The sequence below is a fragment of the Aethalodelphis obliquidens genome, unplaced genomic scaffold, assembly GCF_003676395.1.
Source record: "Aethalodelphis obliquidens isolate GAN/ISIS:26980383/991018 unplaced genomic scaffold, ASM367639v1 scaffold97, whole genome shotgun sequence".
NCBI classification, from domain to species: Eukaryota; Metazoa; Chordata; class Mammalia; order Artiodactyla; family Delphinidae; genus Aethalodelphis; species Aethalodelphis obliquidens.
Window position 1 is genome coordinate 357,230 of NW_020838041.1, and position 17,665 is coordinate 374,894.

The following is a 17,665-nucleotide window of genomic DNA, read 5'->3' on the forward strand; positions in this document are numbered from 1 at the left end:
TGCTCCATGCTGTTTCCTTGTATATCTAAATTGTTTTGCTTTATTGTGTTCAATATTTTGAACTACTTATGTCTATACTGTAGAGTTTACCCTGTATCATCAATCTTGATCATTTTAACCCTTCTGAACTAAATATCACTTGAATATAAATACTGTGATTCTTACATTATATTGTTTCCACTTAGCCTTAAAAACTTTTTTGTACGTTTTATGTATAACTCTTCTAAAGAGTATACAGCAGAATTTCCTTTTGAAAGAAATGTGAAGATGTTAGCCTATTAATAGGGAATCAACTTAAAATGATGAACATTTTGATGTGTTGGATTTTATTCCTTCATTTTCACTTATTCTTGCTGATTATAACTATTAGTATTATTATTATTGCTAAATGGGCTAAAAATGTTGTAAATATGTTCTTTAAAACATTTTGATAATAAAGTATTGACATAATCTTGAAGTTTCAACTTTAAATTAAAGTTAACCAGTATATTTTTTATGAAAATAAACAACAATGTATGACAAATATGTATGTGTTATATTGTGATTCATAAATTTACACTAGAAAACTATTTTCTCTTTTATTACTGAAATTCAGGTTTTTTATCACAATGGGAAATATGCTGGTCATCCAATAATTGTTTCACAATCAACATCTTGTAAGTCATCACTTAGCTATTTATTATATTTATATTAAATATATAGTAGCACTTAGCTTTATTATTTTACATTCCTACTCATGTTTAATTATTAAATGTTTATATTATATATTTTCCAAAAAACATTATATTTTAAGTTGTGTGTGCAAACAGATGTACAGGTGTATATTAAAATACAATATCTTAAATTCAAATTAAGATATTAAATTATTAAAGGAGTTCATAAAATAATTCATAAAGTATTTACCTGCACAGACTAATATTATGATTATGCTTATGGCATTTCTTCATGTTAGTAACAAGCATGTTTGTTTTGTGTATGTGTTAGAAATTGTCACCTTATTTTAATCTGTCCCTCAAGCATTTGCTTAGCAGAAGCAGGTGTTACATACATATCTGTGCTGATTTACCCAACTGAGCTAGAATACACATTCCCTAATAACAGTATGGCTTTTTAATGTTTTGTCACTAATATTTTAAAATATTTTAATCAAAATAAAGGTCACTCTAGAAAAAAATCACTGAAATGAAGAAAGCCATGTGTCACCTTCCCTCACCGGTTGTTCTGCTCTCCAAAATGACCACTTTTCACCATTTCTGTCTTCAATTCTATAGTTTCCTCCATATATAAAAGGGATATTGTCTGCTGCTCTTTCTAGAGTTTTAATGTTGCTTATTGATCTGAGCCTGCAGAGGAAGAAGACTTAGCACACTGCTTTAAGTTTTCTCTACTTGTTAGCTTTCTAAATTCAATTCAATTCAATTCAAAGCTCCCGGTGCAGTGTTACGAAACACAGGCTGTTTCTGATGTCACCTTGTCACTTCTCCGTCTTTGTCAACTACCCGCACGTGCACAATCATTAATGCTTCATTTTCCCAAGTCTTTCCAAAGAGAGAAGATATAAAAACAGCTTATTTTCCAAACTGCTTTACTAAGTCCCATACAAAATTTTAGTTCTTTCTGCTCAGATTTATAAAATAAAAGCTCCTAATGTGAAATGCCAAACAAATTCAGCCAAGTATCTTTGACTTTATTTCCATATACTTTTCTTTTATAAGCCCTTACTATAACAACAGCTTCATTGAGTTTTTCTGATTATGTAAATAATTTATAGTGGCAGCATTTATTCTTGGGGTCGTAGACTCCACTGGACATTTCATACTCCTATCTTAATAAGCCAGGCCTGGCACCATTTCCCTCAGAGAAACACAGAGTGGGAAACACAGCCAGCAAGGGGGTCTGGCCAAGAAAATCCTGCTAGCATTGCCCACTGCAGTCCGGGGACTATGAACTCTTTGACCCTCTAGAGGCAACTGAGCTATAAGACTGAGGCCATATGTGTGGGAGCGACCCTGGCTTAGAAGCCCCATGTATCTCTTATAATAGTGCCACAGTTATAGCTACCAGATGTGCCAACAGGGATGCACCCAGTAACAAGATGTGCCAGGGGTTAGTGCATTCAGGGAAATCAAGGCCAGGGCTTCCCACCAGGATACCATCATTCATACATAACCCTGCTGTCCAGATGCCGTTTGGAAATCAGGGATTGTGTTTACATTAGCAATGTTGCCTGGTGACACAGCTACTATTCCATCTTCATCAGATTTCTCCTTCAGTGGAGCTAGAGGGTTATCCTATGCTCCTTTTTTGCCCATAAAGCAGAAAAAGTATTAACTCTTTGCTAACAACAGCATTTTCATAAGAGATAAATAATGTCTTCACATTTTAATACTGACATCTACTCCAGGGGAGGGCTTGGGTTTCGAATTGCAAAAGCACAGCTGCTAGAAATGTATTACTGAGTTTCTCTGGTATCACATTCCATCATCTGCATTTTGACAACATTCCCAATTGAATTCCTGGGGTCCTTTTCTTGTGGAACTCTCTGAGGGTACCATCATAAAATTTTCCTTTATCAGTTTCCCATTTTAAAATTGCTGTATTTGAATCTCATGGGTTTTTTGTTGTTGTTGTTGTTTTTACTGGTTTATATCTTCTAGTGTAAGAAGAAAATATTCTAATTTCTGCAGGCATGAAAATATCTATATTCTATTCTAACACAATCAATATTTTGCTCTGGCATAGATTTTAAGTTTAAAACTATAGAATTTAAAGTATTTCAGTTTTGTTCCCCTACATCCAGTATTACTTTCTAATGCCATCCTGCTTCTCATTCTTTTCGTATGTTCCCTCATTTTATTTTCTCTCTAGAACGTTTAGGCTTTCCTCTTTATTCTTGGTCTGACATGGGTCTTTTTCACTTATTTTCCTGGATGCTATTGGCTTTCGTGACCTGGAGACTTGTATCTCTGGGAAGTTTTCTTTGTTCCACTTTCTTTTTGCAGTCTTTTTGGAGCTCATCTTAGTCACATTTTGGAATCATTAGTCGATGTATTATTTTGGCATCTGCCTTTTGTGTTGAGGGTTTCTTTGAGAGTTCCGTTCTCATGGGCAGTCTGACCAGAGTTACAGTGACACAGGGGAGAAGGTGATTAGAAGTTCTGTGGTCCTTAAGGGGCCGTATTGACTGAGGAGATTCTCTGTGTTGTTACTGATTTAATTTCTCCGGCATCATTCATAATCTCCAGAAATGAGTCCACAACTAGTCCTTGCAGTAGAGTGGAGGGTGCGGGATGGTTCCCTCAGGGGAGGGCACAGGGCCAGTGTCCAACCATTCCACATGCAGACACTTGCTTCTCCTGCTTCACTTCCGTGCTGGGCCTCCTCCCTTCTCTACTTGGAGCCTGATTTTACCTCTAGACTCTTACCTCTTCCATTCAATTTTTCCAAAGAGTAGGCTTGTGTCTCCTCCTCCCTGGTGTGTCTTTCAAGAGATGCCTGGGTTTTCTATAAATAGACCCTCAATTGTGCCATTTTGGTCTTTTGATTGGTTTCCACTGTCCATGGCGCCTGGGAGCTTGAGGCCCAGGTGTTCTTGGGAAGGTGTGTGTCCCTCGTCACCACATGCTTCTCTGGTTGTGGCTTCCTCTCCTTTGCTTCCTACCTTCCAAAACTTGTCGAAATCTCTCAACCTCTGGCTCCCCGTCTCCCATCCTGTCTGCCATCATGGATCTTCGCCTCGGTCAGTGTTACAGGGGCTCCTAGAGAGAAGAGAGAAGAGCAAGTCTTAGGCCACGGGACGTATCTGAAGCCTTGGTTGTTCTATTATTAATACGTTTATGGAGGCACATCTGATGCTATGTCATGTTTCTATAGAACCAACAGCCCTAATTAATTGCCATGGATTGCAATGCTCACTCAACACCATTTGGTGTGTTTTTTGCAAAATTCTTGTATATGCTGCTGGCCTTCTCTTTCTCACTTGATAGATATACATACATATAGACATAAATATAGATATAGACACACACGTGACACGTATATAGGCATCCTCACAACACCTTTCTAAAGAAGATCAAATCATTCCCATTTTATAGATGAGAAAATTTAAACTCGGACAATTTAATCATTTTGCCCCATGTTAAGAGTCAAAGAAATGCCAGAGCCAGGATGCAGACTCAGCTCTGACATCTGACAATCTCCATCTGAAATTAATTTTCTATGTTCCTGTTTTTATGAATCTCCAGTTAGAGACATCTGGAGCATGAGACACGCTGTTTGGGCAGCCGTTGGCCTGGCTGAGTCACTCCATCTTTCTGGTTGTAGGAGAAATGTCTCATGCTCAGGAAGTCTTCCACGGACCATACAGAAAATAGGTTCCCCTTACTTTCTTACCACTCTATTTTTTTCCTTTAAATATAAGGAAAATATATAAATATTTTATTTACCTGTCTAGCCTTTCTTTTCCCCCAAAGGTAAGGAAAATTCCCTCAGAACTGGTACCTTTTAATGCCTATTTTCTGTCATATCCCCAGAGACCGTCACAGTTTTAGGACACGTAGCATTTGCTCAGTCAGTATGGGATGAAGAGGGGTACCAATCAGTTAAGGCAACGATGGATGCTATAACAGTTAAGCCCCCAAATCCCAGTGAAGTAACAAAACAGACATTTATTTCTTACTCCACACCAATTGGGGATGTTTGTGGGCATGTAGAGGGTGGGGTTCTGCTCCACACACCATTCAAAACTCCAGGCTGACACAGGGACTGACCTCTCTCACACGTGGCTTCTGAATTGGTGAGGACAACCAGCATCCAGCCAGCAGTTTGGAGAAGAGACGAGGTGAAGTGTCTCTCCAGAGGGGGGGTAAACACCAGACCCAGAAGAGGCTTATATGCCTTCTACCCTTATCTCAGTTACCTGGACACACTTAACAGCAAGGAAAGCTGGAAGGAAGAGAAAAGAGGGTGCTTAAGAGTCAGTCAGTGTCAGCCACAGGCAGGAAGGAAGGAAGCAAGGGAGGGGAGGAGGCTGTGGCTTCAGCCACGCTGAACTATACGGACTGTCTCCAGGCAAAAATCACAGGGAGGTAATGCTTTGTATTAGTTTTCTCTTGCTGTCCAACAAATTACTGCATGCTCAGTGGCTTTACACCACACCTGTTCATTAGCTCACAATTCCGTAGGTCACAATTCCAGCTCCATGTGACCAGGTCTTCCGCTCAAAGCTGAAATCTAGATGTTGGCCAGAATGAGTTTTTATCTGGAGAATATGCAGAAAAAGTGCTTCTGAGGTCATTCCAGGTTGACGGAGTCCTGTTTCTTGCTGTTGTGGGACCGATGACCCAATTTCCTTGGGGGCTGCAGGCCAGGGCTTGCACTCAGCTCCCAGAGGCCCCTCACGTTCTTTCCACCTGGCCTCCTCCATCTCCAGGCCAGAGCAGTGTGTGGGATCCTGGTGCTTCAGATCTCTGACTTCTGCTTTTAAAGAACTCATGATTAGTTTGGACTCACCCAGAACAATTTCCGTATCTTCCAGTCCCAACTGACTTGACGCTTGAATTCTCTCTGCACAGTCGCTTTGCAGCAGTACCTAGATTAGTATTTTCTGAAGTAACCAGAACCTGGAAATCTTGGGTGGCGTATCTTGGAATTCTGCTCACCATATATTTCCTTCAAAACACCCAGTCTTCTCAGCCTACCCCTGCCTAAAACATACAATTTCTGTAGTGCCTTAGAAACATGACTGAAGAGGGTTGAATTTGTTTCCTCATTGAAAATAGTAAGAGCACTAAGTCTCTCCCTATCTCCGCGAACCATAGCCATGGTAGTGAACCCTGATGGACAGCCCCTCATCCCCTTGGGTCCTCCACTCCCTCTGTGCACAATGTTAATTCATAATCCATCGTTATGGGTTAACCATTAATCCATAATCCATAGCCACTCTCTTGCAATTACTCTTGAATCCCTTGATCCTGTCAACCAAAACCCCTGATGTAACAGTTTTCTTCTTTCTCTCCTGCATCATGATTTCCCCTCTGTGCTGGATGGGTCTCATCAAGATGCAGTTGTTAAAAACCAACAAAAAACAGCAACGACCACAATATTTCTTTTGACCCTATTTCCTCTTTGGCTGCCACCCTATTTCTTTACCCCCTGCAACTCCCAACAGTAAAGCTCATTTCTTCCTATTTCATTTGTGAGTCCCTTTGCAGGTTCCATCTTTCTCCTCCAACCTGGAGTGTCAACTCCAACACTGGAGTGTCTCAGGACTCAGTCTTGGGGTTTCTTTCCTTTCTATCCAATTTTAATTTCCTGGTGAATTAGTCAATCTCATAGCTTTAAGTAACAGATCTGTGTTGAAGACTCTCAAATTAATGTCCAGTCCCAGCCCCTTTCTCGTGAGATTTATGGTAGGAGAGCCTCAGATCTGCATATCCAGTTTCCTACTTGGTGCCTCCACTTGGGCATCTAATTGTTCTTTCAGACTGTCAAATCCAAAATTGAGCTTCTGTTCCCCTCAGAAGGCTGTTCTGCCCACAGCCTTCCTGATCTCCGTTCACTGTAGCACTGGATGACTACTTCACCTAACTCCAGCGCCGTCAACCTCATCTGAACCACTGTCATATTTTGCCTGGGTTATGGCATTTTCAATAAGGGGTCCTAAGGATCTGTATAATGCACACATTAGAGTTAATTACTCCTCTACTCAAAATCCTGCAAGTGCTACACATTTAACTCCAAAACCTGTGTAACTGGGAATTCCCTGGTGGTCCAGTGGTGAAGACTCTGCGCTATCACTGCAGTGGGCCTGGCTTCGAACCCTGGTTGGGGAACTAAGATCCTACAAGATAAGCAGTGAAGCAAAACAAAACAAAGCAAAACAAAAAACAACAATAACAAAACAATGTAACCTTAAAATGATTTACAAGGCCCTCCAACCTGACCCTTGCGCTCTGCCAACTCCTGGCCATATTCTCAAATGGCATCTCCTGCTGCCCATCTCTCTCTCCCTCCACTTCAGCCTCTCCGGATTCTGGATTCTTGCTGCTCCTTGGACACGGGGCATGTTCCTGCCTCCTGGCTCTCACCTAACTACACCTGTGCCTAGAACCAGCATCCGCCAGTACCTCCTTAGCTAACTCCTTACCTTCCCAGTCTTTATCATCTTCCAACCTACTTTACCATTCACTTACTTAATGTGTATATTCTTAACTGTCTGTCTTACGTCCCAGAACATCAGTCCCATGAGGACAGGGGTCTTTGTCTGTTTTGTTCTCTGAGACATCTTAAGTACCTAAATCAGTGTTTGACACACACTAAAGACTCAAAATACTTTGTGTGAATTGTGAATAATTAGTACTGACTATGCTCCAGGCATGGTGCTAAACGTTTACAGTGAATCAAATTTGTTTAGCCTCATTTTAGGAATTAGGGATGGAGACACAAAGATAATAAGGATTTGGGCCAAGGTCCCAACTAGGAAGTGGCGGAGCTAAGTCTGGCTCCCTAATGCCTCTGTGGTACTTTACTGCACTTTCACTGCAGACAAATAGTATGACTACTTATTCAAGGCAAAGCATATTTCCAATACACTCTCTTTTCTCTGCCCTTCCTCCAAGAAAGGGTGTGATTTCACATTAAACCTTAGTGAAAATACAGGTCAGAGTAAGACTAATCCCAACTGTAGAATGAAATAATTTTGTCCCTTGGATAACTGATTGTATACCTCAATGAGCAGGTTTATCTCTGTGGGGCAGAGACCTTTCTGATCCCCTTAAGAGACTACCTACTTCTGCATATAAAGTTAAACTATAGGAGGTTCTCTCTGAGAATTGTAACTAGATTACCTCTTCGATCCCTTCAAAATGGAGTGACTGAAAGAAAGAGAATTAAATATAAATGATACTATCTCATAAAAGGACATTATTTGATAGGAAGGAAGAGAATTGCTCTTCTATGCTCTATCGCTCTTAAAATATGAAATGTTTTATTGGTTCTGAACAATATAGGCAAGATTTACAAAATCAAGAATGTATTGTCTTTGATCTCATTCTAAAAATTGTACTTTTTGAAAACTTCAAAAGAAATGAAAACGTTAAACTGTAAGATGATCTTTTCAAAGAATCCAGCAAAATATTTGGCATAATAAGCTCTCTTTATGTGTTCTTTTTCATTTCTAGATAATTCTAATGCAGTGATCATATTTCTGGTATTTCTGATTATTGTGACATCAATAGCCCTGCTTGTTGTTCTCTATAAAATCTATGATCTGCAAAAGAAAAGATCCAGGTAAGAGTTGATTTTAAGATGAAAAAATAATAATAGTAGTAATAATGATGAAAACCCATTTATGAGGCCAGTTTGGAACCAATTAAGTGAAAAATGTGAATTCAGAGACGACAGGACTAAGTCCAGGACATCACTGACCTTTTGATCAAAGACTTTCACATGGTCTTATTGGTTTATATTAAATATTAATATTTTCTACGTTCACTAATAACTGGATGGATTCCCTTTAATAATAACCAATGAAAAGAATATGTCTTTTCTTTTAGTAAAAAGTGGTCAGAGAGATCTAGAAATGACAAAGGAGAGAAGTATCTAGGGAAGGATATGCATTCCTCTGTCCAGGAACAACTACATTTTACGAAAACCAAGACGTTCCAAATAAAATAATGTGGTCAGTTATCCGAGTTTGGTTGACCACCGTGATTGGTTCCTTCCTCCCCACTTTTTCTCCCCCCCCATCATCCCCTCCCATCCTCTGCCCTTTTCCTTTTTGTCTTCCCCCTCTCCACTCCCTCCTTCCTTCAAGACATTCATTAAACATAAATTGATTGCCAACTAATTTCTATGTTTCTGAAGAGTATGCAAACTTACATTTCTTATTTTCACAGCAATTTAGATGAACAGCAGGAACTTGTTGAAAGGGGTAAGTATGCACATTTTTTACTGGTGATTATCCCCCTCCCATTTGAAGCTACTCATTTGAAATAAGAATTCAATATTTAAAAAAATCTAACCTGGACTTCCTCTGTGGATACAATGATGAAATTTAAGTTATGTATTTATTCAACCAGCAAGGATCTATGCATTTCCCAGAGTAGGCCAAATATTGTGCCAGCACTGAAAATATGTCAGTGACAGGCCACAGACTCTGCTTTTAAAGGTTTAGAATCTAACAGAGGAAGAGAGACATGTGGACAAATATGACAGATTTGATAGATACCATCGTCGTGGACTGTGTGTGGTGCTATAGAAAGATGGAAGATGGAAAGCTGATTGTGGAGAAGGAAGGAATCTGGGTCTTCTAAGATTGTGGGGAAACATTGAGGAAGGAGCAGATGGAAAGCCACACAAATGAGGAGTGCAAGTGTATTCACGTCCCTGCCAGGGTGGGACACTGGCTGTTCCCACTAAAGGCACACTGATGGACATGACAAAAGATGGCAATTTGACTTAGGAAATGAAAACATATTCCATTTTTTCTCTCTTCCTAAAAACGTTTACAGTACTTCTTTCATTTCTCTTTAAAAGTGTGATTTTTGATCCATTTAAAGGGCAGGAGATAACGAAGTTGAAAACATGTTTATAATATAGGAAACGGTTTGTTTTTTTCATCCTCAAGACAGGAAACATTTCAGAACTCCTCTATCTGGTTTTAACTTGTCTCGGAAGGGTTTCCCTCTGCCAGGGCGGGTCCCAAATCCATAAGCAGAAGCTTTTGGGCAGGTTCCTTGGAGCTCCCCAATAGGCTTTATTTTCCATTGCAGAGTCTTGCTGACACTGTATTTTATATTCCGCGTGTTTGTTAATCTTCCTCCCTTGTCTAGAATGTGGGCTCTGGGACGGCAGGGAGGCTTTCCTTTCCCATTTAGTGCTTTACCCCCAGTACCTGGGCGGACATGTGGATTCAATACGTGTCAATGAATAAATTAAAGTGGGAGATAAAGTGTCCCGAGGGTTAGTTTTTATAGGTGGGCTGGGGGATGGATGAAGATCACACGAGTGACAGGCACCTAAGACAGGAGGGGCACCATTGCCAGGGGTCAAGGAGCATTTATCTCAAAGTTGACACTGATCGCTCCTTGGAGTGATTAGAACTTACCCAAACTCCATAAAACCCCGAAGGTGGCCCTAGGTCAGAATTAATGAATGCCAGAAATCTCCAAACACCCAAAGAAGCAACCATACATGGACAGTTTAATAGTTATGATTGGATAGAAAATTTCCACGGACAAAAAAATAAATGTACAACCCTAATGGGCATCTTCTTTCTTCATCTAAAAAATAGGGGAAATTAACATGAATACTGAAAAAATACTGTCAGATATACCTGGGATAGTAGGAGTTGTTTCAGTATTCATATACACTTACAGCTATTTACATTAATATGTCTTTTGTTCTTTAGTAAGTTATTTCACAAGCCTAGCATATAATGAGTTTCACTCTGGTGGCATAAAATATTAACACAATCTGTTCATAGTCAACTATAGAGATTATCACATTAAGATGAGTCCTGGGTATAGAGTATTCATCATATTCTCTTATTTATATGTTTACAGTATTTCACAAGTTAAAATAGGTACAATAAAAAGAAAAAATTACAATATAGATGAGTATTGTTATTGCCATAAAATACTTTTAATCCAACAAAAAAATGTATATATCCTCACAGTGGTGATATTTGGTCTGGAATCTGTTTGTAGACAGAAAATGAGGAAGGACATTCTATGTAGAGAGAACAGTGTGTGCAGAAACATGAGGACAAGAAAGTGTGTGATGCACTTGGAGAACACTCACGCCTAAGATGTAAAGCAAGTGTAGGAAACAGTGTGGTTGAGATGGGTCAGGTGAGATGATAAAAAGGGATCATATATCACATTAGACATTGAAACTTTAGCCTATAGGCTATGGAGCACAAACAATAGTGTGAGTTTTTTTCAACAAGCAGAGCTGCAGGCTCGTATTTGTATTACAGAAGATTAATTTGTGGCAGTTTAAAAGATAAATCAGGGTGGGGACAGGCTGGAGTCAGGGAGAGGAGTCTGGAAAATGTCCTTACGTGGATGAAGAAGAGTCCTGAACGTGACCACAGGCAGAAAGGATGGAAAGTACACGGTGACCTGTTGGATACAGGGACAGAGGGAGAAATCGTGGATCACCTGGAAATTTCCGCCTTGAATGATTTTGTGAATGGTGGTCCTGTTTGCCAAGATTTGAGATGCTAGAATAAAGGGAAAATTACTTTGAACATCTTGACTTCGAGGTTCCTATGGAATAACTGGGTGGAAAATCTGAGAGTAAGAGGGAAAGATTAATACAAAGGCCAGAAGGGGGCTGGAGCCCAAGATTTAGACGTCATAGGTTTACAGGTGAATCTTTATGTGTGAGTGAGATTTTCCAGGTGGAATGTGTATGAAAAGGAAAAACACTAAGGACTGAATCCAAGGTATATATTTAATGAAATTTGCATGAACAAGGGAAAGAGAGACATTAACACTAGTCGTGAATCTTTACTACGTTTAAAGATGATGAGAAGCAACTGATGAATGTGGAGCCCATCCATGCAGATGTTTTGTTGGAAACTTACAAGAGAAAGATCGCTGATGAAGGGAGGCTCTTCCTGGCTGAATTCCAGGTGTGTGCTCTTCTCGATACGTGATGAGAAAGTTTACTCTGTTATCAACATAATTCACCTTAAATGTATTGTATAACCATTTGCCTTGCTAGTTTATCCCACATAATAGTGCAACGGAGTCAAAGCAGCTATTTATTAGCAGATATTTGCAGACCAGAAGATCATTGTCATAAAACTAGTCAACATTTCAAGATAATGCTGCTTCATTGTATGAATACTAGTTATGAAGCTGTATCTCGAAACGCATTTGGCTGATTTTGTCCTTTTGCTCTAGGTAATCATCCAAGTGTGTTTTTCAGTGAATTTTAAAGTGGCAGAGCAATAACTGCTAAATTTGCTCTCCTTCATGGGATTTATTTTCCAAGTAGCCTATCATTCATTTTTCTTAAAGAGCGTTTTTTGCATAATTCCTAATAATGTTCATTTATTACCATATGCAACTTGTTCATCGGTGTAAAGGAAATACGTTCCAGGAGGTGTCATTTGTTCAAAAGGATAAGTGGCAAGGGGAAATGGTTTTTCTTGAATGTGACCCAAAGGATCTTTGTGTCTTTCAGAGCATTCCGAGGGTATTTGGCAAGTTTTCTATCAAGGATGCTCGAAAACCCTTTAACCAGAATAAAAACCGCTACGTTGACATCCTTCCTTGTAAGTGCTCATCGAGAACTGGATTTCCATACATTTGGGCTACGTGATTATTCATGATTTCACTTATTTAATATTTCTTTTCTTTGAACAGATGATTATAACCGTGTTGAACTCTCTGACATAAACGGAGACGCAGGGTCCAACTATATCAATGCCAGCTATATTGATGTGAGTAAAAAATGCATAACAGCCAGATGGTTTTATATCTTCATCATTTTGTCTCTGACTATTTTCATTCTTCTGGTATCTATGCATTCCGTTCAGCTCCTTCTTTGCTATGGCAAATTTCTATTTGTTTAAATTTTTTATTTTTAAAAAATTTTATTGGAGTATAGTTGATTTACACTGTTGTGTTAATTTCAGGTGTACAACAAAGTGAATCAGTTATACATATACATATATCCTCTCATGGAAAATCTTTAGAAATATTATTTGAAATGATTTGAAGGAAGCTCATAAATGCCATTGATATAAACAACAAAATCACTAATATTTGCAAGAATAGTTATTTATTATTTGTTATTGGTGCTAGGTAATATAGGATTTTTCTTTCCAAACAGAATGATAACTAAGAATTAAAATACTCTTGTACCTGTCATACGCTGGATATTATCTAAATTATCTATGTGTGTATTTCTCATAAGAGCCCCGTCTTTGCCCCTCACCATAGAGGATAGGACTGGGAGGCTCTGATTAATTTGGTACTTTTGCCCTTTTCTTATTTATTTATTTTTGTTTTTAGTAAATTTATTTATTTATTATTTTTGGCTGTGTTGGGTCTTCGTTGCTGCACGCGGGCTTTCTCTAGTTGCGGCAAGCGGGGGCTACTCTTCGTTGCGGTGTGCAGGCTTCTCACTGCGGTGGCTTCTCTTGTTGTGGAGCACGGGCTCTAGGCACGTGGGCTTCAGTAGTTGTGGCTCACGGGCTCAGTAGTTGTGGTTCACAGGTTCTAGAGCACAGGCTCAGTAGTTGTGGCTCACGGGCTTATTTGCTCCGTGGCATGTGGGATCTTCCTGGACCAGGGCTCGAACCCGTGTCCCATGCACTGGCAGGCGGATTCTTAACCACTGTGCCACCAGGGAAGTCCCTGCCCTTTTTCAATTAGTAACAGTATGAGGATATAGTGCATGGTTAATTTATCTAAAATGTTTAAAAATGTAATTTATTAAACAATTGTTCAGTAATTAATGCATCACACGAATTTTTTTTAAAAAAAAAGCAGTATAAAAACACAGAGAGACTTAAAAACAATTCCTCCCACCCAATCCACCATTTACCCAGTGCCTCCACCTACCCTAAAAGGTAACCTCTATGTTGTTTCCTATTTATCCAGCGGGAGTTTTTTAATACACAAACAAGAAAACACCAACATTTGTTACCCCCTCCTTTATCCAAAAATGTTAACGTAATATTCACGCTGTTCTGTATAATGCTTCATTTACTTAAAACATATATCTTGGATACATAAAATATCACTGTAAAAAGCAGGGACTGGCAAGCTTTCTCTGTAAGGGACCAGACAACAAATATTTGCGGTTTTGCCGGACATACCATCTCTGCCACAGCTACTCAGCTCTGAAGCCCAGTGACTACACTTCTACAAACAATACATAATGTGTTCCGAAAAACAAACTGCATTTACAAAATCAGGCCATGCTGATTTGACCCACAGGCTGTAGGTTGCTGGCTCTGAACACCAAACATTTCTACATCTTTCTTTAATATTTTTAGAGTAATTCTTGGCATAGCTGCATTATGAGGTATTTAATCAGTTCCTATAGTAACAAGCGTTAAATATGGTTTCTAATCGACTATTACAAACAATGGTTTAATGAATAATCTTGACTCATATTACTTCTCAATGAGTTTTAGCATATCTGTAGGATAAATTCCTCAAAGAAGAACTGCCGGCTCAAAGGGAATATGCATTTGTAATTTGAAAAGACATTTCCAAATAGTCCTCCACTGGGGTTGTACCCAGATATGTTCCACCAGCAAAGTAGGAGTGTTTATTTCCACACAGACTGCCAAAACAGTGACTATCAAAAATTGGTTTTGACAATCAAACAGTTGACAAACTGTCTCATACTATCATCCATGCTGGTTTATAAGGTAATTTCGAATTTTTCTCAAAGAAAAAACAATTGAAATTGAGGTTTGGTTTGTTTGTTCTGATCCACATGATTATATAAGCTTTCACCAACTTTCAGGAAGAAAGTAAAATGTTCAAATTCTATCTATCTATTCATTCATTTATTTATTTAGACAGTGTATTAATTCCCCAGAGTGGACATAACAAAACATCACAAACTGAGTGACTTAAAACAACAAAGATGTGTTATCTCACGGTTCTGGAGGCTGGAGGTCTGGAATTAAGGTGTGAGCAGAGACATGCTTCCTCTGAAGGGTCTGGGGAAAAATTCTTCCTTGCCTCTTCCAGCTTATAGTGGTTCCTGGCCATCCTTGGTGTTTCTTGGCTGGTAGCTGTATCACCCTGTTCTGTGCCTCTGTCAACACATGGCCTTCTTCCCTGTGTGTCTGTGTCACTGTGTGTCCTTTCTCTTATAAAAGACACCAGTCGCTGGATTTAGAGCCCATCTTCACCCAGTATGACCCCATCTTCCACAAAGACCGTATTTCCAAAGAAGGTGACATTCTGAGATTCTGAGTGGACATGAGTTTTTTGGGGAACATTATTCAGTCCACTACACACAATTTATGTAAAATTATAGAATAATGAAAAAAACCTTTTTACTTGAATCGTTCATGAAACAAGCATCTGCAACTTCTGTGTCCTTTTGTGAGATAGCTGATGATTTTCCAGAGCAAAATTCTTGACATTAATGATTATGATGACTGTATAATAATAATAATACAATTTATCATACATTTGCTATTTATCAGTCATGAATTTAAGTGCTTTACATATATTGATTCAATGAACTCTCACAACAACTCTGAGGTGTTCCCAATTTTGCTAGTAGAAGCAAAGCTAGGATGTTTTTTCTCAAGCATTTTGTCTGGAGACAGCCCTCTAACCTGTACAATGTCCTACTTCCCATCAACTTTGTTTAATGCATAAGAGTTTTTGTAGGGAGATTGGGATTGACATATATACACTAGTATGTATAAAATAGATAACTAATAAGAACCTGCTGTATTAAAAAAAAAAAAAAGAACACACCCTCTCACCATACACAAAAATAAACTCAAATTGGCTTAAAGACTTAAACATAAGACATGACATCAAAAACTCCTTTAAGGGAGCATAGGCAAAATATTCTCTGACATAAATCATACCAATGTTTTCTTAGGTCAGTCTCCCAAGGCAGTAGAAATAAAAACAAATAAACAAAAAAACAACAAAAAAAGAGTTTTTATATTTTTGTTTCATGTTGTCCCTGTAAATTCTATCTCAAGCAACACATACCTCTTGGCCTGACATGTGCTCTTGGTATCCACAATGCAATTTCTTGTTCTTATGATATTCAAAAGGCTTGTTTATAGTGGCAACTAACACTTTCAAATGTGAGGTCATAGTCCAAAAATAATTACTAAGACTGTGTCATAATTTTGGCCTCTATTTTAACTTATTCTGTAGGTGACCACTGCAGGCCTTCACAATTAACGTTGAACAACTTTATTTGTGTATAGTGTCTTTTCCAAACAATAACTTGTTCTTCAAAGTAAAGTCATTGAGAGCAGATTTTATAAGGATTTAGACAGTCTCTAGGGAAAAAAACCCTTATATTTTCTGTTCAAATAAATATGGTAATTATAGTATCGAGTTATACTTTTCTCCAGCAGACCTGGGAGCTCATGGAAAAAATATGTCTCCAGATTTTAGATAGGTACTTGACAGACTGTAGCCACTCAATGAATACTTGTTGAATAAATGAATGTATGAATAATACTATATCATGAGATAGAAGTTTCAAGAAGTTACTAAAATTAATCATGGATTATTGTGGCCCACGTGACTGAATTTCATCTAAGGGCAAAGGTTATCTCTCTGAAGGGCTTTTCTGATCACTGAGGTAAGTCTGAGGAGTAGGAGATAATTTGAAAGAAACTAGCACAGTGTCTCACCTGTCTCTATTCCTTCTTTGCCTTGGTAACCAGAGTGGAGAAAGCAGACATTGTAGGTAATAAAATGAAAGTTATTGTATCTCTTATCTAGAGTGGCAGAAAAGGATTCTAGGGAATCAGCGGTATATCCCAGCACTCGTTAAGAGGTAGAAGTATGGGGCTAACCTCAGGATGATTTATTGAAAGAAATTGAGTAAAACTCCCCAAAGTATCTCTATGGCTGGTAAGGAGGTTTGAATTCTGGCAGATGGTGCTATAAAGGTTGGCAGGATCTAAAATATAGGAGTGCCTGTATCATGCTTATAAATTGCTGCACCTTCCCACATGAAGATAAAGTCTATCTAGCTTTAAAAATTGTTTAGGGTATATAGCAAAGACCCATGAAGGTCATGAACATTGTTTGTAAATGTTGACAAACATATTTGACACAGTTAACTGCCACTGAGTTAATAAAACCCCCCTTTTAATTTGAAACTGCCCAGGGAAATACACAACCAAGAAATGGCAGATCTAAGGCAACTTCCCTATCTCACACTTTTGCATGTAAATATATGACCGAGCGCTCAGTAAATGATATACCTCTGTGTGTGTTTTGAACAGGGTTTCAAAGAACCCAGGAAATACATTGCTGCACAAGGTAATTTCTCTGAGAGTCCAACATTCTTTTTTGAAAAATTGTTTTATTGCACATTTAAGGAGATATTTCTTACCAGTTTTTATTTGTTTACCCCCTAGGTCCCAGGGATGAAACTGTTGATGATTTCTGGAGGATGATCTGGGAACAGAAAGCCACGGTTATTGTCATGGTCACTCGATGTGAAGAAGGGAACAAGGTAAGGACCCAGAAGGTTCATAGGGTGAAGGTCCAGGACTCACAGGGTGGAAGCTGGATGTTAGGAAAAGACAGTGTTGAACTGCATTTTGAAAAGTCACGTGTGTATGTGCTTGATGACAAAACAGATCATTCTCTGTCTGAATCAGTATAACACTTGATTTAAAATTTCATACTTGTAGAAAAATTAAATATGCACATATATAAATATTTGTATATAAGTATAACATTTAAATGTTTCTGCTTCATTGCTGGACTCCTACGTGATTCCTAGTTTGTTGCAGTATTATTTTAAGTTCAGTACACTTCTGTGGGCTGATTTCACAAATACTTGTTAATACTTGAAACACACAGACCTTAGGCAGATAGATGACAATTCATGTAACGTGACTTTAGGAAGCGTGAAAGCCTCCCCATCCCCCAGCCTGAAATTAACCACACGCAACCACATCATT

At 38.6% G+C, this 17,665-nt stretch overlaps 1 protein-coding gene across 5 annotated transcripts in view; it reads left to right on the plus strand.

Moving 5' to 3' along the window:
* Positions 1-17,665, plus strand: part of PTPRC (protein tyrosine phosphatase receptor type C) — a 123,011-nt gene that overhangs the window by 88,358 nt on the left and 16,988 nt on the right. For all 5 annotated transcript variants that reach the window (XM_027096069.1, XM_027096070.1, XM_027096071.1 and 2 more), the window contains 8 exons: positions 596-656; positions 8,181-8,289; positions 8,898-8,932; positions 11,532-11,641; positions 12,199-12,289; positions 12,381-12,457; positions 16,979-17,015; positions 17,114-17,211. In XM_027096069.1, coding sequence (XP_026951870.1) covers positions 596-656; positions 8,181-8,289; positions 8,898-8,932; positions 11,532-11,641; positions 12,199-12,289; positions 12,381-12,457; positions 16,979-17,015; positions 17,114-17,211 — 618 coding nt within the window. The remainder of the gene's footprint in view (positions 1-595; positions 657-8,180; positions 8,290-8,897; positions 8,933-11,531; positions 11,642-12,198; positions 12,290-12,380; positions 12,458-16,978; positions 17,016-17,113; positions 17,212-17,665) is intronic.